At 38.4% G+C, this 24,504-nt stretch overlaps 3 protein-coding genes and 1 pseudogene across 4 annotated transcripts; 3 read left to right on the top strand and 1 right to left on the bottom strand.

Moving 5' to 3' along the window:
* On the bottom strand, positions 1–6,972 carry LOC137278497 (protein archease-like). The gene is made up of 9 exons (XM_067810854.1): positions 6,891–6,972; positions 6,063–6,087; positions 5,666–5,676; positions 5,285–5,316; positions 4,473–4,554; positions 4,063–4,145; positions 3,282–3,334; positions 3,015–3,051; positions 1–1,803 (listed from the first exon to the last, which is right to left on the bottom strand). Exons 1-9 carry the CDS (start codon positions 6,961–6,963, stop codon positions 1,714–1,716), a joined length of 486 nt encoding a protein of 161 aa, XP_067666955.1. The 5' UTR covers positions 6,964–6,972; the 3' UTR covers positions 1–1,713.
* A 209-nt stretch (positions 6,973–7,181) lies between these two features.
* LOC137277099 (uncharacterized) lies at positions 7,182–10,417 on the top strand. The gene is made up of 4 exons (XM_067808761.1): positions 7,182–7,298; positions 8,003–8,642; positions 9,663–9,769; positions 10,304–10,417. The coding sequence occupies exons 1-4, from the start codon at positions 7,227–7,229 to the stop codon at positions 10,331–10,333; spliced, it is 849 nt and encodes a 282-aa protein (XP_067664862.1). The 5' UTR covers positions 7,182–7,226; the 3' UTR covers positions 10,334–10,417.
* A 5,260-nt stretch (positions 10,418–15,677) lies between these two features.
* LOC137277098 (E3 SUMO-protein ligase NSE2-like) lies at positions 15,678–20,888 on the top strand. 2 transcript variants are annotated; one of them, XM_067808760.1, is made up of 6 exons: positions 15,678–15,707; positions 16,262–16,399; positions 16,515–16,621; positions 17,141–17,288; positions 17,956–18,157; positions 19,198–19,573. In XM_067808760.1, the coding sequence occupies exons 2-6, from the start codon at positions 16,267–16,269 to the stop codon at positions 19,319–19,321; spliced, it is 714 nt and encodes a 237-aa protein (XP_067664861.1). In that variant the 5' UTR covers positions 15,678–15,707; positions 16,262–16,266; the 3' UTR covers positions 19,322–19,573. The 2 variants fall into 2 exon arrangements, with proteins under 2 accessions (XP_067664861.1, XP_067664860.1); XM_067808759.1 differs by lacking the exon at positions 15,678–15,707 and adding an exon at positions 15,890–16,139 and having other exon boundaries at positions 19,198–20,888.
* Positions 20,889–21,889: 1,001 nt separating this feature from the next.
* Positions 21,890–23,431, top strand: LOC137279057 (serine/threonine-protein phosphatase 6 regulatory ankyrin repeat subunit C-like; annotated as a pseudogene).
* Positions 23,432–24,504: the final 1,073 nt, after the last annotated feature.

The raw sequence follows: 24,504 nt of genomic DNA, 5'->3' as shown, positions 1-24,504 counted from the left end.
TACTTTCACATGTTTACTGTATAAAAACAAGGGTACAAGTCAATCATCATATACACAATAGGTCATACAAACAAACTAGGAACATTTTCTAAACCCACTGTACTATGATTAATGCATACGTCACCAATTCCCAACCTGATGGTAATCAAAAAGGGTAGAAGAATCAGGGATTGCTCCAGTAAGCAGAACATCCAACTCCTCTATAAATCTTTTGTAATTTTGTATCGCCATTGCTAGTACATGAGTCTATGGATTATTGTAGGGATTAGTTCAGGAAACTGCAGCAGATAAGGGGTACATAAATGCCCCCAAACTATCAACACAACGTTAACTTAAAAGTTAAGCAAATCGGCTAGTCATTTTAGTTTAAATATGACAGCTACAGTTATCCATTTTCAAAGTGCCTTACTACAGCAAATATGGTATGTCAGAGTGAGTGAGGTAATTTTTACAGCACTATCATGGCTGGGGACACTAGAAATGGGCTTCACACATTGTATGCATGTGTGGAATGAAACCCATTTTTTCGGGTGACGAGTGAACACTTTAGCCACTTGTAAAACAGAAGGGGCTGACTAGTGTCTAATGTTCCCCTTTTGAAGAAGAGCCCACCTCCATTAGAGTAAGTAAGCTGACACAGTAAGGATGGGTAAAGATGACCCTGACTTAAGGCACAAGACTGGTCTGTCCAACATGCTCAAAACTGTTAGTCATTTTGCAAACCTGGGAAGTTCTCCGGAAATAGACTATGTCAGCCAGCCTAAAAGAAAAATGGTCTATTTTGCTGAAATCCTAACTAGTGGCTGTATTCTGCTGTCATACCATGCACTTAATATCAAACATATTTCACACTCAAAGATACTTGTGCTGGAATATTACCCCAAGTCCATTCCCAGGCATAAACATCTGATGAAATATCAAGAAAAAAAACATCCCTCCCGTATCAGATGACACTGATTCTTGTTTTACAGCAGGATAGAAATTTACTTCTGAATTCATAAAGATATGCCCAACAAAACTTAAACAATAATAGCAAAACCTTCTAACCGTGTGAATGACACCTTGGAATAATTTCAAATTTTGTTCAGACAAATATACACACAGACTAATGTGTTTTAACATTGATAGAACACAACATCAGTGCATGTATATTCCATGCGACTAAAAGAGGAGATCTGCATGACTGGTGACCTTCACTTAGGTATCATGTAGACTTTTATCCCTTCTGATTCAACCTCTGATAAACAACTTCAGTATCCATAAAACAACTTAAATAATATTTGTCTGGTTGCAGAACACCTACTTTTTTCACCATTTAAAAACTTAGCTGCAACAATCATCACAGAAGATAAATATAACAAAGAAAAAATGTTTGCTCTTGACATGGCTAATATTTGTATTCAGTTCTAGTTGTTGACATGGAAATTGAAGGACATAGGGACATAGATTGTCTTCTGAGAACACATGGAGTGACAAGTGACCTTGAGCAATCCATGTTGGTTCCAAGAGACAAGCAGATGTTTCAGAATCATTAATCAGCTTGACCACTAGTTAATTGTGTGTCATCACACCCTGATGAGTTATATTGTTGCTCATAATCACTGGATTGACTGATCCAGTTTCGATTGTTGCAAGTTACCTTCATACAGCTTGAATACTGATGCAGTGTTTAGTATCAAACAGTCATATACATGCAGTCAACTGCTCCAGCAACTAGATGTCGATGATGACGAAAAGTTCATGTTGATCTTCATTTTCGTGTATCTGCATGTTTGAGTATGTGATGGCCTTGACCTCTGTCCCCTGCAATAACAGTACAGAATCAGTTTCCCTACACAACATACCATTAACACATTCACTTACAGTACTTTCTTGTTTTGATGCCATAAGCACTTCGGTAACATTGCATCCATGATTGTACTCAAGAAATAACATGCATGTTATTGGCTGTTTGTGCCAGTCCTGTTCGAATTTCCAATACAGACTATAGTCAGTACATCAAAGACAAGATGGTAATCCTCCGTACAGGATTATCTGTCGGCATATCAAACAAACCGGACAGGTGGGACTAACTCGGTCAAACCCCACTTTGCCAGACAGTTGATGTGATAACAGATTACATGTCCGTTAGCTCAGCAGCCACAGTCTGTTTTCAATGAGTAGTTGTCACATGTAGTCTCATTTGGGGCACATGAGCGTTTGGCAGCTAAGTTTGAACTCATTATTCCAAAGCACCAATTTGTTTTGAGTGAACTTACTTTCTAGTAACTAATTTGATTCAGCATGAATTATATTAGCTAAACTGAGTGAAGCTTATTCAAAGGATTATTAGACTGTAGACATGATTCTCTGGATGATCGTCTTGCAGTGCTGAAGGTGCATCTCATGAATGGGACTTGCACCCCAGAGACATATAGACAAAAAAGACTATTGTTATAGGGATTATCATGCATCTGTGACTTTTTATTCTGAACAAAAGTGTCCAGCAAGGTGGGAACACCCCTTCATCAACTATCAGTCTTTATCAACCATGACAACAAAATCTAAGTAGGTAAGTAACAGCAGGAATCTTGAATCCCTGCCTGAGGTACACACTGGTAGTATCTCCACCATGAAGGGTAAGACTTATTCACTACAGGGGTTGGGTGTGGCTGAGATTTTAAATGCACCTATGAACTGACTACAGACCTTCCCCTAATAATACCCATATTTTTTGGCCGACCCTTTCCACTTAAGTTGTATGTTTAAATTTCTCACCGAGCCAAGCCTATATATTATTATAATCTACCCACCCTCAGATATTTTTGGGTGAACTACCCATGATTTGCTAGGAGTCTCATCCCTCAACAGAAGGATATAAAAAGATGTCAATGATGGAGAGTACAGAAATCTCCATCCACATTAAGATTACGACATAATTTGAAAACTACTACATGTTCAATGATGTAATTCATACAGATATTAAGATTATCACATGTCAATATTGCCACATGGAGTGTCATGCACAAACTTACCTGGGGATGCTTAGATATATCAAAAGGTTCACCATAGCTGTAAACAGAATTACATACAATTATGACACCTGGAAAATATGAAGGAAAGTAATAATGATAACAATTACATAATCTGACAAGATTTATCATCTCAAAACATATGCTATACAGCCAAGAGAACATAGAAAACTTTGATGACGAATATTTCAGGTTATCTTCATACTCTGGATGTTATGCTACGGATGATCAAAGTAGACATCTTTAGTCAATCACTATAAGCTGACTTACCCTTCAGCTTTGATCCTAAAATTCTCCGTATCAAACTCTGTAATTTTAACAACCTGAAAAACAAAACACAATACAACAATTTTTAAACATATGTGAAGACTGGTCATGTAAAGGTGCAAACTCTGTGCAAAGCTCCCAGTACCCTATCCATTAAGAGACGTGGATAAGAACAGCTATCCAATCAGCTTACATTCCAAACCCTCATGCTAAGAGTGATGGAAATGGTAAAGTCACCCTTAAAGGAGTTTTGGTGGTGAATGGATCCATGTTATATCATAAAGACATAGAATGAATAAATTGGATAAGGTGCCATCCCAGGTATATGATTTCCATTGTTTGTTGTTTGTATTTGTCATTTTAAGCTGCGTCCAACAGTCCTACATCATGGCAGTACAAACCAAGACAAGTTTGTACGTGACAAAGCAATGGTATTATCAGCAACAATCCATACTCTCAGCAAAAGGAAATCATCTAAGGTAACCATGTTTCAATGAAATCTCCTTGTAGGACATTAAACGGACAGGTGGAACCTAAGCAAGGTCCAAGAAAACCATTAACGCCTCAACAGCTCAAACAGAGATGCTATACCTGGTTCATATTTGGCCTACAATGGGTCTACGGTGCCCATCTGTAACCTGCCCTTAGATCCATTTCCGTGTAGTCACCCTGCTGTGGCCGGCAAATATCGCATGATTCTATGCGCGTTGTATTGAAAAAGTCATTAGCCCTAGCTCGTAGGTGACATCACACTTAAATGTGTAGTAAATTGAAAGCTTCTCACCCTTGGTATGATGTAAGGCTCTGCAGAAAACAGGAAGAGGAATTCATCTAGGAAGTGGAATAAGAGTGACTTCATATCTTCACCTTCAAAAACAGTGGAAACATATTTAACATACCATGTCACATCAAAACTTATCATGACATATAATGGCACCTACAATCTAGGAAATGCAACCCATCATTGAAAACTGTAAACACCAAGTCATTGATCAAAGAATAGGGAAATCTGTTGCTTTCAAGCCAAAAGACTAAAAATGTCTCTTTAGTAAACAGCTTTTTGAACTGTTTACATTTCTTCATTTAGTATGGCATAGTTCTACAGCCAAGGTTGTATTTAGCAGTGGACTTGCTTGATATTCCTCATCAGCAATAGTTGTATTAAAATGGATAACTAGAGTTGTCTCCCCTCACCTTCAGCCTCAATCTCATGAACTTCTAGCATCTCCACAGTGTCATAGTCTGTGGTCATGTAGTTGAACATTGCAGTGGCCATCTGATACAAGAAGCATTTGACAACGTGTTCATATTGCAAAGGTATGATGAAATGTTAATCAAAAATCCTGTAAATCCAATTTTTCATTTTTTCCTTATCTACCTGTACTGACCATTTATTTCTCACATGTCTGATCTAAACCTGTACCCCTACCCAAAAAAACTAGATTGTCCTAAAGGGCACAAAGATACTGACACAAAATACAAAAACTATATCCCCCCACATTACATGCCGAGGGGATAAAAATATGTGCCATATCCTAGCATGATGACATCATGTTTTGTATCCATGCACAAGTGTGACAAACATAGTCCATAGATGCACAGAATACTGTTTCATTCAGTTCTTTTTACTCCTTTGTTTTTACTTTGTGAGATCATCTTACAGACAATGAATTCAATAGCAGTGCTACGTGGTACTGTTTTAGTGCCACACAACCAAAAGCTAGACATTTTTAATTGGGATTTAGATGACAAATGTGGGGACAAAAAAATCCTTCCAAATAAAAGGCATTCTCATAACTGTGAAAGAAGAGAAAAGAAAAGCAAGACTTAGGGATGTCAGCTTCTCTATTGTGAATAACACGATGTTTTGGAATGTATGCTTGCTCCATCAGGTGAAACGTCATGTTATTCACAATGAAGAGGTTGACATCCATAAATACTGCTTTTCATTTCTTAAGCATTCCACTTCTAAAAGCCCTTCATAAATGTGAAAGAAGACGAATTACCTGTTCAAATGCTTCTTGTTGACTATCTCCCCCTGTCTGAGTTAAGGATACTACATGTTGCAGTGACGAAAATATAATAAAGGAATTTAGGATGCCTTACAAAATTATTTCGTTGGTGTGAAAACTTATCAACATTTCCAGTGAAGAATAAGTTATAAAACGTTATCCCACATTTGTAACAATTATTATGTCTATGATTTTGTAAACTATGCAAAACAAAAATATGAGCTTTTGAAACATAATGTTCAAATCTAAAATTGGAGCAGTTTTTTTTTCTGTTTCTATAAAATGGCATTGAAACAAATTATCTGTTAACTTCCTAAGATCTAAGATATGTTTTCATCCTGACATGTTCACTTCTGAACATGCTGTAAAGGATACATGTATGCAATCTGAAACATACCAAAACAATCCCATGATCAGAACTGTGATAAACATAATAAAGCATTCAAATTCAGGAAATAACATTTCATACTTTGGTTCCACAGAGTGTGTTCGGAAATAGTCTACCATAATATTACCAGCACCATCTTATTGTGCATCCTTGATAAATTATCAGGCATCCCACAGATGCAACCAGGGTATAGTGGAGATTTCGCTGTAACATATACCCTGAAGATATTGAGGAAGTTTATTGTGTAGCACCATGAATTGATATTGAAAAATGTTCTCATCAAGATTACCAGGGCAATGTTGAATGTTGACCCTGCATTACTAGTAATACTACTTTAACGACACTTATTAAGTAGACTGTCTGCAGCTGATGTATGGAACTCACTGGACATCAGCTGTATGGTCCAAATCTGAAAAAAATCCAAAACTACTGTATGAATGCTCAACTTGATTCACATTATTTGTTCTGATACAGTAGCAATAACATTAAATGTTATTAAACATACAACATGATTCAGTCAAAAATACATTCAAAATAAATTGTCAGCACAAATATTCTGGGGCAAACAGTCAAAAATGGTTCCTGGACACTAGCTATGACATATTCCCGAACCATCTGGAGGGGTTGAATGAAGTGGGGTTTGGGTCATAGGGCTCCAGATAATATTTGGGGATGGGGGTGTACTTACACCTCCTACTGCAAGTGGAGAAGTATGGTGTACATTTTTGTGTGAGAGAATCGGTGACGTAGTTTGTTACTTATAATATTAAACAACTCAGCTATTAAACTCTACATGCTAGATAAAAATGTATTTATGTACGAACATGATACGCTTCATATCTTATTATTTCATTCACAACTGACATTTAGGCATACGTAACACATGTACGACCCTCACCTGTATCCCTGACTGTCATTTGTTTAATAATTATATTATATATTCATTAATAAGCGTTATTTGGAATGGGGGAAATTGAGGATTTTTTTTTTAAAAAAAAACATACAGAGACAGTGTATAACTCACCAAAGTACTGAACAAGATAGACTAAGCGACTCGCACCGTGATCGAAAATGGGACAATATTGTCAAATTGCACAACCCTCTGTAAGATTATTGATGATCATTCGACTAAACAGAAATATCACCCTCCATGTAAAACATAAACACTTTAAAAATAAACAGGCCAATAATCTGCCATGAAACAAAGCCTACATTCATATTTGACTTCTGCAATTTCGGGGGCTTCTCCTTCTTTCAGTGGCCTTCCCACACTTTCGTCGTCCATCTTGAAACCGGAAACAGCAAGTGCTTGGGATATTCAAAAACTTGTCACAGAGTATCTGTATGATGTTTTCACAATGCCCGTTCAAAATCACAACTGTATTGAACTCATTGAACTCACGATGGGGCTTGCGTCGACACTATTGCTGACTATTAAAATATTCATTTCAACTCTGTATATTGTTAGTTAATTGTTCGTAATGTGATACTCCCGGAAGTTTTAGTTTTGTAGATAACTTTGTTTCCCGGCTGCACCAACGCTTGAAAATGGAGTGCAGTTTGAACGATTCTTGTGTTGACTTGGAGAATTATGATACGTCTTCGATAATAAAACTGCAGGTATTTCACTTAGCCTGTTCGATTAAATTCTACACGAAACTCTTTAAGAGAAATGATGAATCGCGGGAAATAGTTTGTGTTTAACTACTCTGATAAACGCAACATGTTGACACAAGCTAAAACCAAAACAACTTATCTATTCTGGGGAAAGTTTTTGAAAATACTGCAAATTACTGGCATTGCAACGGCAGGCTAGGGTGCAAATGTAGAATATATTCGCCGCCTTATTTTATGACCATTTTGGGATTAGGCACCTTTACGATTCTTGGGGTTAGGGTCTGGTACCCTTTCTGGTATTTAGGGGCCGGTTATTAATAAAGGTGCTCTCGGTGAAGTGCAGTGCTACCCAACGACAAAAATACAACATCTGGTATCATGGATGATTGACATGTAGTTTTTCAAACTGCTAAACTCCTGTGCTTAGATTATAACTTCTTTGAGTGGCATTAACAGGTTGGTGTGATGAAGTTGATAACTGCTTACACAATTAAGGTCTAAGCGCAAGGTTTGAGAATGTTACACAAGAAGAACTATGAAGGGATAAATAGGGGGAAACCAGTGAACTGATAGACGGGGGATTAGATGTATAGCTGCAGTATATTATTTTCAGTTCAATCCTTCAGTACAAAGCAGTATGCATGAACTATGACTTGATTCTTGACATCCTTTTTTCCTTGTTATCATTGAACATACGTTTGTTCCAGGCTCATTTTAGGGCTTATATTGTTCGGAAACAAATGAAGAGTTTGAGAGACACATACTTGGGCCTTGTGAAGCATATTGAATCAAACAAGATTCCATCTGTCATTTGGGAAAGAACCAGCCCTTCTCTTCCAAAATTTGTTAAGCACAAGAAATTGGCCAGTATCGACCACCCACACAATCCTCCATCTTCTGAGATCAACAGTAATAAAGTTTCAACTAGAGAGGGCCAGGGTGAAGTGACTGACAGAGACAGTGATTTTGATACAAGAGTGAAGACAGTTGAAATACAAACCAGTCCCGAAGTTGATAAGCTTCACCAACTTCCTCATGGCACAGACATTTGTTTTTCACCTAATGAAATTTGTAACCAGAGTACAAATGGAACATGTTCAAAAGTAAATAACCAAAACTTATCGCCAATGGCTTGTCGATTAGCTGATCAACCACTGCATGGAACATCATCAGAACAACCAGTGAAACTAAACTTTAAGAGAACTGAACATGTGATGATGGATGGAGAGACTCCAGATGTTGTGAGTGTTCCTCGCCATCAAGACCACGATAGTGACAGTGACACCTCCTCCTTCACTGAGGTCACATCGATCTGGGAAAGTCAGCTGGACTCCAGAATGAAGCCAGGTTAGTCATGTCTTTCCTTGGAATTATTATTTTAAACACATTAAATGAAGACTTTTAGGTTTAGCAGCACTTAGAACATGTAGAAGTCGTTATAGATGACCAAGATTTCTTATGTATTTAACCTTCTTTCTTCTTTCACTCTCAATGTTTCAGGATGATTACTTTGATTATAGATCAACACAGTCATCTGTCCCTTCACCTGATGAAGGGATCTGTAATGATCCCGAAACGTTTAGGAAAAAGTAAATAAGCTTTAAGCCTAAAATTATCTTGGTCATGTTAAAAGAAACTAATGTACTTATTTAGCTAACATGTTCAATTTTAAATTCAGTTTAGACCTATCATAATTCTATTATACTGCCTCTTATTTCAAAACAGTAGCTTTATCTCTTATTTATTTATTCATAATCCAAACCATGTTCTGCACTGTTTTGGTTGTCATGACAGTGCAAAGATTTAGTTTGGCGTGCAGAACAAAGTGTCCAGAGCATCCCTTATATCTACTTTCAGGAAATAATTACGAAGATCGTTTTACCTGTGAACATGGTGTAACGGGGCACTTTACTGTATGTTTTATTATTCTTTTACTTACAGATATATTTCTTCTCAAGAATCAGTGTGTATTTTTGTGCAAATCTGGATGCAAAATATGTTGTTTTCTGCATCCATTTTATAAATTGTGCTTACAGGATGCATATTTCTAAGCTGCGTAAATACCAACACAAGCAAGGCAAATCCAGCCTGTAATTAGAAGGACCATGACTAGTGCTGTTGCCACCCAAGAGTTTGATAACCTGAACCTCATCTGGATTAACACAATAATAATTCCTAAATTGGAATTATAATGCTTACATGCTAATGAAACTTCCAATTAACTGATGAACAAAGTGTTTTTTCAGAAACTTAAACTAAACCCTGACAACAATTTTAGTGGACCTCGACTGAAGTATTGAAACCAAAGAAACAGGTGTGCCACAAGGGCCTACTGTATGTGCTTAGTTTCCATGTTTACTGTTTCAGAAAGGGAGGAAGTGAAAAACATCAACTCGGCATCCATACTGGAGGTCAGGAGGAACATTGCCATGGAACTGCTCTGGGTACAGCAAGCTATCAACAGCAGGAAAAATGTGAGATGATTATAGATTGTAGGGTTCAGATTCAGATGGATACTGAACAGCAAAAGGAACACAACACCTTTTTTGTCAAGTGTTTAAATGGAAGACATAAAAATGAACGCTTATTTTTATGCAATTTCATTTTTTCGAAACTTCAGTTCAGTATAGTGACCAATAGTCAACTTAATGCATGTTGTTACTTTTGTGTTTGTGAAATATATCATTTATCCTGCATATAGTCAGACTCATTGTATTGCATATTACATAGGTAAATTGTAATTAACCCGCGTTTAATTATACATACAATATTGGAATCTTGGAATGATTTTACAGGAGATTTATGTTGATGTCCCTCACATAGTAACTGTTTGAACAGCAAATACAGTGTAAGTAAACATAGTCTCAGTTTTAATCGTTACACTTCTCTACTGAGTTAAACAAACCTACAAGACTAAGTTTACTTAGACTGAGCAGCAAATGTGAATTATCTTTGATGACAAAATTTGAAATTAGGAATCTGTTATCTTAATATGTTTTATATTTCAGTATCTCCGGTTGAAATCACAAATGAAATAACTGTTCATGGACTGCATGGAAGACACAAGATAGAATATGAAATATGTATGACACAAAACCTCAATAAACTAATATTGCAAACTCTTTTTGTGTGTATTTTTAATGCCCTTGGAAACTGTGCCTTCCTTTGATCAGATCTGAAGTCTGCCGTCATAATGGAATACATAATGGAACAATGAAGGATGTTCCCATTTCTCAGGTCCAGATACGTAATGGAACAATGAAGGATGTTCCCATTTCTCAGGTCCAATGGAACAATGAAGGATGTTCCCATTTCTCAGGTCCAGATACGTAATGGAACAATGAAGGATGTTCCCATTCCTCAGGTCTAGATACATAATGGAACAATGAAGGATGTTCCCATTTCTCAGGTCCAGATGCGTAATGGAACAATGAAGGATGTTCCCATTTCTCAGGTCCAGATACGTATTGGAACAATGAAGGATGTTCCCATTTCTCAGGTCCAGATACGTATTGGAACAATGAAGGATGTTCCCATTTCTCAGGTCCAGATACGTATTGGAACAATGAAGGATGTTCCCATTTCTCAGGTCCAGATACGTATTGGAACAATGAAGGATGTTCCCATTTCTCAGGTCCAGATACGTAATGGAACAATGAAGGATGTTCCCATTTCTCAGGTCCAGATACATAATCGAACAATGAAGGATGTTCCCATTTCTCAGGACCCCTGAAGTTCCGAGGCAGACAGGCCCTCAGCAATCCATGCCTGCCATAAAAAGCGACAATGCTTGTCGTAAGAGGCGGCTAACGGGATCAGGTGATCAGACTCTCTGACTTGGCTGACTCATGTCATCGGTTCCCATTTGCACAGATTGATGCTCAACGCTGTTGATCACTGGATTTCCTGGTCCAGACTTGGTTTATTTACAGACCGCCGCCTTATAGCTGGAATACTGCTGAGTGCGGTGTAAAACTAAACTCATTTACTCCCATTTCTCAGCGCTTGTCCTCCAGACAGTAGATGAGTTGGTGCAGTGATGATAATCAACTAGTTTCATACTTTTCATACACAAGCAGTTTAAGTAAACTTAGTCTCACTGTATTTCGTTACACTCCACCACAAGGTAGTTGAGTGTAAAAAAACGTACTGACGATAAGTTTACATAGACTGCATACACAAGAAAACACATTCTTAAACTGTCGAGTTTTCTGGCCAAATAAGTATCTCCCAGGTGAATGATTTTGTCCCAAACTCACGTGCTTGTATTATCAGGGATAATCTACAACAAGGATAGGTGACTCCATTGCTTTCTTTACCATCAGTACAATGGTAATTAACATGTGTCTCGTCATGCTCCAGCACACACAGTGACTTGGTTCGTTCTCAGCGCAACTTCTGCGTTTAACAGTACTTCAGCCAGTTTATTGTATCTATCGGAATTTTACAATGAATGAATAAATTAACAGTAAGAAATATATGTGAATGATTAAACGAATGAAATATTTTTGTAAATTAATGAAAGAATAAATGATACACCACCGCCATCATTCCACAAACATGTTATAGAACTCAAAACTATTGCTAGAACACGTGTTAACATCAGCTGTCCTTTTTAAAAAACCATATACTTTGAGACATTTTTATACTTTAGTAATGAATTCAGATATCTTACTGCATGTGCGGAATGACATGGACATTGACAAAATGTTAACTAACACTGTCACACACCCCTGTCAAATTATCCCAGTGCTATGAATACCTTTCCAGTTTTGACAAATACTAAGATCAACAAGAAAGAAGTTATGGAACTACAATAGTCAAGCATAGCAAGCATCAAGGTCGGATCGGATTAGATCAAGTCGGTGAGATGTCATTTTTTCACACACATCAGATACGCTCTAACAATTTTTCTAAAATCATAAAACTATCACTCTTACTTGCAAACAGCTTTCTTCTGATGACATATTGCCTTACAAAAAATAAAGGTGTGTGTGAAAGAACCTTTTTAGAACAATATCTAGAAACACTTAAACAACGCTCTGTAGTGAATTGTATTAATGAATTCATATTCATTATGACAGATCAGATCAGCTAGCGGATTTGTCACGCCTCAAATACACCCTAACAATTAATTTCAAAAGTTATAAAACTATCACTGTTACTTGCAAACACGTTTCAACTAAAGGTATATTTCCCTTCTAAAATTAAACGAATATGTGAAAGAAGTTTCTAGAGACAGAATTTATTCCTTCTTCTCTGAACCGAACTGAATTGAAGCCAGTGAGCTACAACATGCCGACCTGAAACTGGTCTACGAATCTACTGCACTAACACTGATACTAATAACAATTATTTGACTTAAAGGGAAGTGACAGAATAGGTAACTTATCTTCTACATTTAGGTTTTCAATTGTCACAACACTGCGGATGTAATCAGCTGTTGAAAATAAACCGGACTCAGGCTTAAAAACGAATCTGCCGCCTTATCGGCTTTACTGGTCACGTGACAAGCCGCGGCTTATGTTAAATGACCACTCCCCCAGTTAGAGTAGCCCTGGTATTATGTAGGACGGTGGAGTAACCAGTTAGCTCATGCCAAAGACCGGAATTTGATTCCCCACTGGTGTAGTGATGACCATAAATGTCCCCTTGCATTGTGTGGTTATGTTGTCCCAAAACTTCCTCCTTGCATTGTGTGGTGATGTTATCCCTAAACTTCCTCCTTGTAATGTGTGGTGATGCCCGTAAACTTCTCCTTGTATCCAGGACAACTGCATGGCACCTCAAAGCTCTCGTAAGCCTAAAGTCTCGTAACTTTTCTCGTAGCATCCGTAGCTCTCGTGTTTCACTATAGGAGGTACAATGGCTACCAGCAAACTTACGAGATCTTAGACTTGCGAGAATTTTGTGAAACGGGGCCCAGGTCTAGTAACTCTCAAGAGTCAACAGACCGCTTGGAAAGTTACTGATGTTGTCAGTTTGGAAACATTTCGTTTCGTAGAAATGAAAAGTAAAGACTTGATTATAGGATCACCATTTTGTTAAAAATCAAGGTATGATAAAGATCGCTTTGTAGAAGACTACAGTCATGTTATGTTTCTGTGATTTGAAGTGATTTTCTACTTAACTCCGGGAATTCATAACTGCAGAAGAATCAGAAACAAAGGTTAACTGATCCAGAGCTATTCCTTGGGGTGTTGCCTTGGTGGTTGCATTTTGGGGAACCGTATTTTTCCCCACGACTACCTGCATGGTCTCCCAGAAAGTTTTTTTTTTTTTCCATCTATGATTTGCAACCCGCAAATGCCAGTTTAAGGGAGTATGCTTACACTGCTCAACAAAGATGAAATGCAGTTTCGTCTTGAAATTAACTGGAACATGTAATCATTATCGTCATTATTATGATAAGAATTTGAAAACATTTTGAAGTTTAACTTATCTGCCATGGGAAAAAGAATGCTAGGACTGAAACATAACCGAAGTCAATGTACGTCTTTAGATTGTTTTTAGATATAATCCTAGCGTGATTAATTTATCATTATATTCAATGCACTTTGAAAAATTATAAAGAAGTACACAATCTGTTTTAAGTAAATAATGACTGCAATTTCCGGATGTTTAAATGATTGCCAGTGTGAATCATATTTCACACTCACACGACTTATTGTGCATATTTTCTCTCTCGCATGGAAGGACTTCACGGCGAAAAAAACGAAGTTGACTGATTTTGTTTACTACCACAACAAATCAATAAAAAACAAATGCAAATATCAAAATTGAAACCAACTAAAGATACAGCAAAATATCAGGCTATTAGCTTCTTTGAGGAATGAATCCATCAATATCCAAATGAAAAAACGATATGTCACTCATATGCTGTTGTCCCATGTCACGTCGCCTTATTCCAGTTTTTTTCACACTGGTGTATACACTCATTGGTCATGGTGTATACTCTCATTGGTCTCCAAAGATAGCATACCTTTCACTATTTGACATTATACCCACCATCCTTTACAATGAGCGATCAAAGTATTGTAAGTTAATCCCTTGAAGAAAGGCCGTGCTTACATTTCACTTTACGACACAATGTGAGTGTTTTCAGTATACGGAAGTAACTCTACAAACATAAACACTACCTTTTGACAAATTCGTTGTGCAAGATAAAATAATTATCAATCAACGGTTAATGCGATGATCGATATGTAGATATTCTTTACTTCAACTGATTATTCCTCTTGCTCCACTACCATGCGCATATCACATTACATGTATGCATGTGCCTCATCAGACCTTAATTAATAATGTTGAGTATTTACTAAACACATGAGAAATGCAAAATGGGAACTTTTGTCGGGTAATCTGAGTGGTGTTATCGCTATTTATACCTGTCATTAATCCATTAACTGACCATCAAGTGAATGTGGACAAACAAACGGATGTAGATCACCAAACGCGAAGATGTTGAGAAAACATTGTGTGAACGGAACTTCATTGTTGCAGTGAGTTGATAGCAAATCAACCAAATGTGTGTTGTTGATATAATAGGTCATGAAACATCATATCGTTACAACACATCATTAAATATCGAGGTACAACCCGCCCACCCCACCGCACGCCCGAATATATGTATGTCTACATATTTTAGGTATCTTTAAGGTCATACTTATACTCTTCAAAAAAGTAGGGGAACCTGAACTTTGAAGCCTGGTAGAAAGAATACCCATGGAGGATCGTCACAATGACATTCATCTTGTGTACACAGCATCATTTCACGTTATCACCACACGCAACACAATGCACGGGAAGCACGCGCACAACGTGGGAGCCTAGCTCCTACACGTTCATGGAGTGTCATTATGAATCTTGACGTTTGTCAGGCAGGTCGCTAAATCGCTGTTGACCATTTTTTCCAATAATTTTCTTGCATCTGGGCATGATCAGGGTTTTCAGGGTCACCACACACTACTGACTGAAAATTGTACCTGAAATTTTCATGTCATGCTCCAGTCACCTACCAAGGGGGATAGCTGAACGATAGAACAGCTTCGCTTCGAATGAAATCCACGTGGTGATGCTCAAACATATATCCCCAACTTACGACAACTGTACATTAGAAGTACAATTCCCTTACTTTTTTAAGAGTATATAAATATATTGGGCGCCAGTGAGTGCTCCCAAATGGCAGCCAATGTTACAAAATTGTTGCCGAGAAGAATTAGTGCCCCTATCGTTTTACACATAGTTCATTTATTTTGCCCGAGTAAACAAGGACTCTGTGTCCTTATGTCCTGTTCTGTTTTATTTTTCATAAAATTATAAATATTCAGTTGATATTACTCATATTTTAAGTAGATACGCACTGAGAGTTACCCCCCCCCCCTTCACAAGTTGGCGGTAGAAACGAGTCAGGTCAGAAATATGCGTCTCCAGTTTTATAATTGGAAATATATCTATGTTTTTACACGTTGTAATATCGCAATTAACGCTGCAATTTACTGACCACCTCTTATAGTGCACTTATTGGCTGCCGGCTGTGATCTCGCTTCATAGACCTTCTATCTACATTTGGGTTAGTTGTCCTGTTTTCGGTCATAACACGACCGTAATCTCAGTGGGGCACACTACGAGTGTGTCATACTTCATGCACCCAATACTTTGCCTGTTCATCCAGTGTGTTTTTGTTTCCTCCACAAAGCCGTGCTTAGCTCGACAGAAAGCTCCATGCACACTACATGCCGGAAACCGATGCATATCTCAGACTCGTCAAGACTGCATCTTTCTTATGCATGTCGGCCAATAATTATTTAGACAGACTTGTTACATTCACTTGTTTTTTGACAGGTATCAGTCCAATAAGTACACGATGTGTAATCAATTAGCAGTGAACATGATCAATTTTCAGTTTGTTTTACATAGCCTTGTTTGTTAGTTAGCAACTTAGTTGACTTTCTCTTGTTTTACAGTCACGATGTCACAAAATCAGCCACACTTTGCTGTGGTGGAGCAGGCAATTAACACAGTGAAACAGATCCAGCAGTACATCAATGTTGGCATGGAAACAACAATCGATGTTGCCATGGATGTTGTGGAGAATGATAGAGGTAACAGTGATCAGGCCTCCCAGTATGTGGTACTGAGAGAGAAATGTGTATGTTTGTATCTAACTATGAACCCAAAGTGTGACTGCACATAGCCTGTTATCTTTGCCATCCACAGAGAACAAGAAGCAAGTAGAAGAGCTGAAGTCAGTGATGCTGGACTATGTGTGCATGGAGCGAGACCTAGAGCAGTTCCTGGCAGCTGTGGACTACACCAAGAACAAGGTCATAGCTATATACATCTCTCTGTGACCTAAACTTGGTATACCACTGTTTGTAGATCCAATTTCTATATTTGGATGGTAGCAGTGGAGTATCCAAGTGGTTTAAGAGTTTGTTCCTCACTTGAAATGCCCCTGGTTCCATCCCTCAGATGGATACAATGTATGAAGTCCATTTCTGATGTTCCCCTAGAATATTGCTAAAAGCATTGTAAAACTAAACTCACTCACAAATATAGATAACTTGATTAAAGGATTTATTGTTGCGTGCTGACCTGCAGAGTTATTCTTGATAATAAGAGGGCATTTTTCAATGAGACCCAGGATCCAGTCATTGAATTTAGTTTTTAATTTACAGCTTGTTTCAGATAAATACTATGAAGCACATTTAACTAAGAAACAAATCATATCATGTAAATATATTCTTCTGAATCTTGGTGGGAGCCTGCTTGGTGTAAGAGGCGTAAAGTTTTTGAGACAAATTGTGAACCTATCTGTAACTTGAGGTCTACTTTGCATGTAGGCGCTGGAAAGCGGAGAGGTGGGCAGTCTAGAGCGGGACTTGGACTTAAAGCTAAATGAGCTTCAGGTCAAGAACAGAAAATCCAACTTGAAGCAGCACGAGAAGTACACTGACCTTGAACAGAAGATACAGGAACTGCAAAACCCAGGTCACAGGACATCTCATCAAAACGATCATTCCAGAACATATCTAATTACAACATCCCTGATTATCTCTTCATTATTCCCTTAATATATCATTAGAACGTCTGATCACAACATCCCAGAACATCTAAAACAACATCCCAGAATATTTGATCACCACATGATTGATCTTCCCCTTATAGCATCCCAGAACATCCCATGACAACATGACAGAATATCTCATAACATCCTAGAACATCCCTTTATTGCATCTCAGAACATCTCATCACAACATCCCAGAACATCCCCAAACAACATCCCAGAACATTTGATCACCACATCCTAAAACAACCCTTTATAGCATCCCAGAACATCTCATCACAACATCCCAGAACATCCCATTATGGCATCCCAGAACATCTCATCACAACACCTCACTACAGTTTATCTTCCACTAAATCATTCACCAGCATCTCATAAAATCCATCCACATTTCATCATACATTTCAGAACATTAGACACATTTCACGAAATGTCAAGGTGTATTGGTAGCCCATTTGTCTCACATTCTGCATGTTGCTGTACAGATTCGTACACTAATTTTTTTAAGTGTTTTATCAAAACTGTAATGGAATCTAGTCAAGACAGTTGCTCTCAATTTTAGTTCATAGCGTTTGCTACTGCCTATTGCAGATGTTGCTGGTGGGCCAGGGATACTGATGCCATCAACATCTGCTGAGGATGATGAAATCTGTATGACGGAGGAGACCGTCAACACAATGTGCCCCTACACACAGCAGGAAATGAAGAACCCTGTGCAGAACAAGTTATGTAAACATAACTATGAGAAGGAGGCCATCATGGAATACATCGGTCGTCGTGGCAAAAAGGCAAAGTAAGTTCTTGGGGCAATCCATCAGTCCCCATCAAAGAGGACATGTTGGCAATACATCAGTTACCATGGCAACCTGGAAGTACACATGTAGTTCACAGAATGCTACATTTGCCATGACAAGGACAAATAGGCTGTTGAGGAATACATTGGTTATCTTGTTAAGGAGAACATGCACATTTTTTGTAAAATTTTTTTTTGTATTTGCAGATTCTTTCAAAGTACAGGTCACATGTTACATGTTGTACTCAACAAATGGTAGGTAGCAATTGCATGGTCTTAATATTTCCAAGAGAGTATGCTGGGCTGAATTCAAAGGATACTATCCTACTGGCACCAGTGACAAGAACCCAGTTGCACCAGCCAAATTCCAAAACTCCAGTTGTAGCGTAGTGTGTAAAACATCAGAGGTATCGGTGTGTATAAACTTGATGGAGGTACCATGAAACCATAGCAACACGGAGACAAAGTTGATCCCTGTTTACATGAATTGTCATGGCCGAGAAGCATCTATGAACAGCATTGTTTCGGTACCATAGCATTTTTTTCAAAGTGTAGGAGAAAGAGGAGCTGACATATGTATGCTTAGATAGAATATGCAAATTGTTAGGGCAGTTTATCAGCATCTGAGGAAGGTGGTGGTTTGTCATCAGTTGCTGATGCTTTGAGAAGTAAGTTGTTTTGAGGAATACATGATTTGAACTGGTATGGAGGCCAGACAAGTGAAAACGTTCAATAAAGCATTCAATGAGATGAACTAGTTCATAACAGAGCAAGATGTCTACAAGTTGGTAATGGGAGCTGTCTGGGTACCGAGATTTGCTGCAGTAACAATAAGAGCAATTTATTACACAAGCATCCTCTTTCACTATAATAGTTCAGGGCAAAAGTGTGCATTATTACACTATACGTATAGCAAAGTATATATTTCAAGTATCAGTGCCCCACAAACCAACGTGTTGCTGATAGTTCCCTGAGACTTTCAGTTTCACAACAGTGTAAACAAACATTATTGTATTTAACTTGTATTGCGCCTATTCCAGGTGCCCTGTGTCAGGATGTGCCAACACCAAGGCCATCGAGCAGTCTGACCTTGAGGACCACAAGTCATTAAGGAGATACATAGAGCGGGTCAACAGACAGGCAGGGAAGAGGACAAAACACTAACTTGTGGACTGTTGTCAGCCTTGTACATTGAGCATGATATTGTGTCCACAACTAACAAGGCATTAGACCATACAATTTGAAACCATGTTATGTACTGGTTGTCAACCTTTTGTAATGTGCATGACAGTTTATCCATAAACAACAAGGGACTATGCTGTGTATTGATTGATTACACGATGCCATTCAGAAAGTGGTCAAATGCAACTTATGTCATATTTGGGATTTCACTTTCTTAGTAAAGTACAAATTCTAGTACTTTTTTCGGTTGAGTCCCATCCGGGATTCGAACCCGCACCCTCAGAGTCAGGCACCTAATCGCCAGCACACAAAGTCAGCCGCCTAGCCCGCTCAGCCACCGCGACTTCCACTGGAGCGGGCTAGGCGGCTGACTTTGTGTGCTGGCGATTAGGTGCCTGACTCTGAGGGTGCGGGTTCGAATCCCGGATGGGACACAACCGAAAAAAGTACTAGAATTTGTACTTTACTAAGAAAGTGAAATCCCAAATATGACATATGTTGTGTATTGATTGTCAGTCTTCTGGAATGTGCTTGACAGTTTATCCACACACAACAAGGGACTATGCTGTGTATTGATTGTCAACCTTCTGAAATGTGCGTGACATTGTGTCCACAAACAACAATGGGACTATGCTGTGTATTGGTTGTCAACCTTGTACAATGTGTGTGACATTGTGTCCACATTTAACAAGGCATTAGACCATACAATTTGAAACCATGTTATGTATTGGTTGTCAACCTTTTGTAATGTGCATGACAGTTTATCCATAAACAACAAGGGACTATGCTGTATATTGATTGTCAGTCTTCTGGAATGTGCTTGACAGTTTATCCACACACAACAAGGGACTATGCTGTGTATTGATTGTCAACCTTCTGAAATGTGCGTGACATTGTGTCCACAAACAACAATGGGACTATGCTGTGTATTGGTTGTCAGCCTTGTACAATGAGCATATGGTTGTGTCTCATTGACCATTCAAATCATATCTTGGATCATACTGTTAAATTAACTGTGGTTATGACATATGGTGTGTTTCTCATATAAACTCCCACATGCACTCACAGATGGAATATATACAGTGTGTCAATACAAAGAGATAAATGAGGGTATCACACTCTATGGGTTCCCATGACCATGAGATATGTTTGCTTGTATACAAGTATGGACATCAAAGAGGTGCTTCTCACTGTGGCATTATGGTGGATTTGACAAACCTTGTATTTTAAAGTGTTCTCAATGGTCTATAAGATACAGTATCTGATATACATTTGTACTTACAAGGTAAGGGGCATCTGTTTACTTTCAAAGGGGTTGGTTGGGCTGGGGTAACTTTTAAATGAACAGAAATCTTCCAGAATGATTGGAATAGAACATCCCATGTGATTCTGTTAATGAATGATTGTGCTCACCAGCTCACCATATGATGAGGTTGACACAGGTGGTGGAATCTAAACTGTTGTCTACCTAAAGTCACTTAAATGATATAGTTTCACATGTGCCATGTTTGGTTTAACTGTTTTTACATGCTATTAAATCATTTCAACAATGTGTATGTCAATGGGTTCTGATGTTCTCCCCGAGCTATCCCAACTTTGTCACAGGAGAATGTATGTGAGTTTGTTAAATACATGTATGCTGATTATTGTAACTTTTTTCTGTACTGTTTGATGTAGCCTAACTGAACATGATCCACAGTAGGTGATTGGTTGACTCACAGGGAATTCCTCCTCTTCTCCTTGACCCTCCTTCCATAGACCTGCATCTGTGATCTATTCCACTGCAACCTTTCAGTGTATTCACAACAGACTCAACAAAACCCTACCTATCCGCCACATAAATCAGTCGGAGGACCACTGAATTTTACCTTGACGTATTTTGCAAATGTGACAAGACTATGAAGCAGAAACTCATGCCTTTTTGAATTGATTTTGCTTTCTCCCTTGTCATACGCTTTCATCCTAGCCATTTTTTTACCAGCTCTTGTTTGGAGCTGCTAGTTATTTCTTTTCTACTTTTGAATCCAGCAGGATGAATGTTTTGGTGTCCAGACAATATAGGGAGAAAATATTTGTCGTAGTTTTCTGGTTTCAAACCTACGGTTGCTAAAAGCCAAGCCAGGACAGAAATAAACCCAGGGATTAAGAATGTCCATCCCAAACAGTCCATGGTTTTACAAGGTAATTATAATGGATCTGGTACTGCTGTTTGCTGATGCCTTGTTGCTGTAGCCCAGTTGTATAAGGCGGTTGCCTAGCCTAGTGGTAAAGTTTTTGCTGGACATGTGAAAGGGTTCGATTCTGGGTGTGTGCAATGTGTGATATGAATACTTGGACCCCCGTCTGTACAGCTAAAAGCCATATAAAACCATACTCATCCACACAATAACTTAGGAGGTCGATGCCGTTTGATCAGATGGGTACACCTGTAATAAAGAAGTTGTTCATCCAAAACGTTTTTCCTCCACGTGACTCCCCAACTTGTAGAATGTCACTCAAAGAAGTGGTGGGTGTGGTAGCTGATTGCACCTGTAGCCATGCAGGTTTTGTATGGCTGTTACTTTTATAATATCTGTGTCAAACACACAAAAAAAAATACTTTTGGATGTGAAACATCCTGACAAATATGCTGAAAAAGATTCTTTGGCCATTTCGACCAAAACTGAAAAGGTTTCAAAGAGGACAAAAGTTAATCAAACAGAGGTGAAACGATCAAGTCCAAACGAAGACAAAACTATCATTATTCTCTTAGACCGTGACTATGAGCTTAAATCCTCATTGGCAGACTTCTTCGGAAGGATGGCAGATTATGTTTCCAGTCCCCAATACGTGGTGGAAGTTTCTTCAAAGTGAGACTCTTATGAGCAAATGAAGATATGGCGTGTTCATGCAGAAGCTATCAATTGTATACAAAATGTTTGTTGCAGCATATGAAAAGGATTGGATTCAATTCCCACCAGAGGCGTTTTTTCAAGCGAGCACCCATTGCTTTCCTCAGCAAAACTTTGAAAAACCTTTTGAAAGATGAGGAAAGTATTCACTGTTCATGTCAATGATTAAGAGAGATGGGAAAATTAGTGGACAAGAACTGGAGGAGGAAATTTGGCTGGATGTGTGCAAGAATGCTGCGTGCAGTGAACTGACATACATGGACGCATGGAACTTCAGGTTAATGCTAGATACGGTCTGATGAATATGACGCCGCTTTTGTTAGCAGCAGAAACCAGAGACAATGTGTTTATCAATCAGATTATGTCTCTAGACCCTGACCTAAATGCTTTTGACATGTTAGGTAAAATTGTGTTATATTATCTTTGTGAAAATGGCCTTAAAGTGGCCGTGGAGCATGTGCTTGACAAGGGAGTAGACATTAATGAGGATCAAGGATCACCCTGGCGACACCCTCTATGCATTGCCATAGAGAAAGGTCACTTAGAGGTGGTGAAACTGTTGGTTGACAGAGGATGTAATGTAGATAACCAGGAAGGCCTTAGACATGCTGTTGTAAGCCTGAACGCTGACATTGTGCTGTTCTTTTTAAACAGAAGAGTAGAGGTTAACAGTATTGTCGTGTTCAGAGCATATAAGGCCTGGAACTTGAACATAGTCCACATGTTATTTGAGAAGGGTGCTACTGTTAGTATGCTGTCATGTGATGGAGATACTCCACTCCACAGCGCATGCGAAGGGAGTCCAACTGTTGTTGCATATTTGCTGAAGAAAGGAGCAAGTCTCAATCAAGTTTCAAATGTTACAGATGACACACCACTTCATAAAGCAGAAGAGTGGGGATCTACAGAGTGTGTTGATGTGTTACTGAAGGCTGGAGCAGATGTTAATGTACAGAATAATACAGATGACACACCACTTCATAAAGCAGCACAGTGGGGATCTAAACTTCATACAACAGCAGAGCGTGGATTTGATGTATGACTGAAGGCTGGAGTAAATGTTAGTGTACAGGATATTACAGGTGGCACACCACTTCATTGAGCAGCAGGATGGCAATCTACAGAGTTTGTTGATGTGTTCCTGAAGCCTGGAGCTGATGTTAATTTACAGAAAAACACAGAACAGAATCCACTGCACTAGTTGCAAGTCTTATAAATGTAGATTCTATTGACATTTGTGGATTTCATTGATCAGTGCAGGAAATTCGATTAGATATATGTCACTTTGATACTGTTTATGTGATGACTTGAAAAATAGAGTGAAGACAGGAACATGATAGCTTGTGTGTTCTATATGGTGGAAAGTGGAAACTGAAAGTACTGCCAGAGCTAGTGAAAAAACTCACGTTTGTATCTATAATTTATGTAGTTGATATGTGAAAGTGAAATATAAACTAAGTTCGCAAATGTGCGATTTTTGTAAGTCGAAATCATTTGGAACAGACCATGGCTTTATGCAAATTAGTATAATAATTCCCGATGTTGTATCTGGAAACTTTCTAAAGGCCCATTTTGAAATTAAACTTAGCTTCCTTATAAACAATAACGGACGTAAAAAATAATAACTTTCATGCTGAAACTATTAAGGATGTATCTACCATGGAATCGCTCTGTCACCATAAAAACAGGTACAAGAGGTCATCTCAAAGCAAAACGAGCATGGGTGTCGCAGACAGTGGTTGGGTTCGGCCTGGAGGATAGATATATCGGCTAAGAAAAGATAGTCATTTAGGGGAATTAAACTGAGGAAGTGAACGGCATGTCATAACAATTTACACATATCATCCCGTCCTGTCAGTCTTTGGGTGGTCATGCCACCTATATATTGAGGGGACATTGAAGACGATGGCTAATTAGTTGCAGAAAATCACAATCCTGTGCTATTTGGATATAAACGTCGAGGGAAGTAGGGATCGTCTCGAGAGTTGTTATTCTTTGATAAACAATCCAACATTAATGTTTGCTGGAGTTAATGTGACTGCATGTGACACTGTTGTCAGATTCTTGAACAGACTACGTATAGCGTTTGTCAATGACAAATACGACAGGAAACGAAATACACACAAAACGTTGTATTTTGCTCTGGAGGAGTAGTTAAGCAAATTGACAAATACAGTTTAGAGGCGAAAAAGTGTAAATTGTATCGGTACACATCTGCATGGAACACAATACTTTAGCATAAAAAGCTGATATTTTGTTTGTTTTTGTATATAC

This window comes from Haliotis asinina, chromosome 3, assembly GCF_037392515.1.
Source record: "Haliotis asinina isolate JCU_RB_2024 chromosome 3, JCU_Hal_asi_v2, whole genome shotgun sequence".
Taxonomy (NCBI): Eukaryota; Metazoa; Mollusca; class Gastropoda; order Lepetellida; family Haliotidae; genus Haliotis; species Haliotis asinina.
The sequence above is the reverse complement of the archived record's forward strand: the minus strand, read 5'-3'. Positions and strand labels throughout refer to the sequence as shown.

Coding starts and splice junctions, on each gene's coding strand:
- LOC137278497 (XM_067810854.1), bottom strand. CDS start 6,963: ATGGACGACGAAAGTGTGGGAAGGCCACTGAAAGAAGGAGAAGCCCCC. Junction 4,555..5,284: donor AACAAGAAGCATTTGAACAG/GTAATTCGTCTT, acceptor TTCTTGTATCAG/ATGGCCACTGCAATGTTCAA. Junction 4,146..4,472: donor TCATGAGATTGAGGCTGAAG/GTGAGGGGAGAC, acceptor CTGTTTTTGAAG/GTGAAGATATGAAGTCACTC.
- LOC137277098 (XM_067808759.1), top strand. CDS start 16,031: ATGCCGGAAACCGATGCATATCTCAGACTCGTCAAGACTGCATCTTTC. Junction 16,400..16,514: donor TGTTGTGGAGAATGATAGAG/GTAACAGTGATC, acceptor TGCCATCCACAG/AGAACAAGAAGCAAGTAGAA. Junction 18,158..19,197: donor CGTCGTGGCAAAAAGGCAAA/GTAAGTTCTTGG, acceptor CGCCTATTCCAG/GTGCCCTGTGTCAGGATGTG.
- LOC137277099 (XM_067808761.1), top strand. CDS start 7,227: ATGGAGTGCAGTTTGAACGATTCTTGTGTTGACTTGGAGAATTATGAT. Junction 7,299..8,002: donor CTTCGATAATAAAACTGCAG/GTATTTCACTTA, acceptor CGTTTGTTCCAG/GCTCATTTTAGGGCTTATAT. Junction 9,770..10,303: donor CTATCAACAGCAGGAAAAAT/GTGAGATGATTA, acceptor TTTATATTTCAG/TATCTCCGGTTGAAATCACA.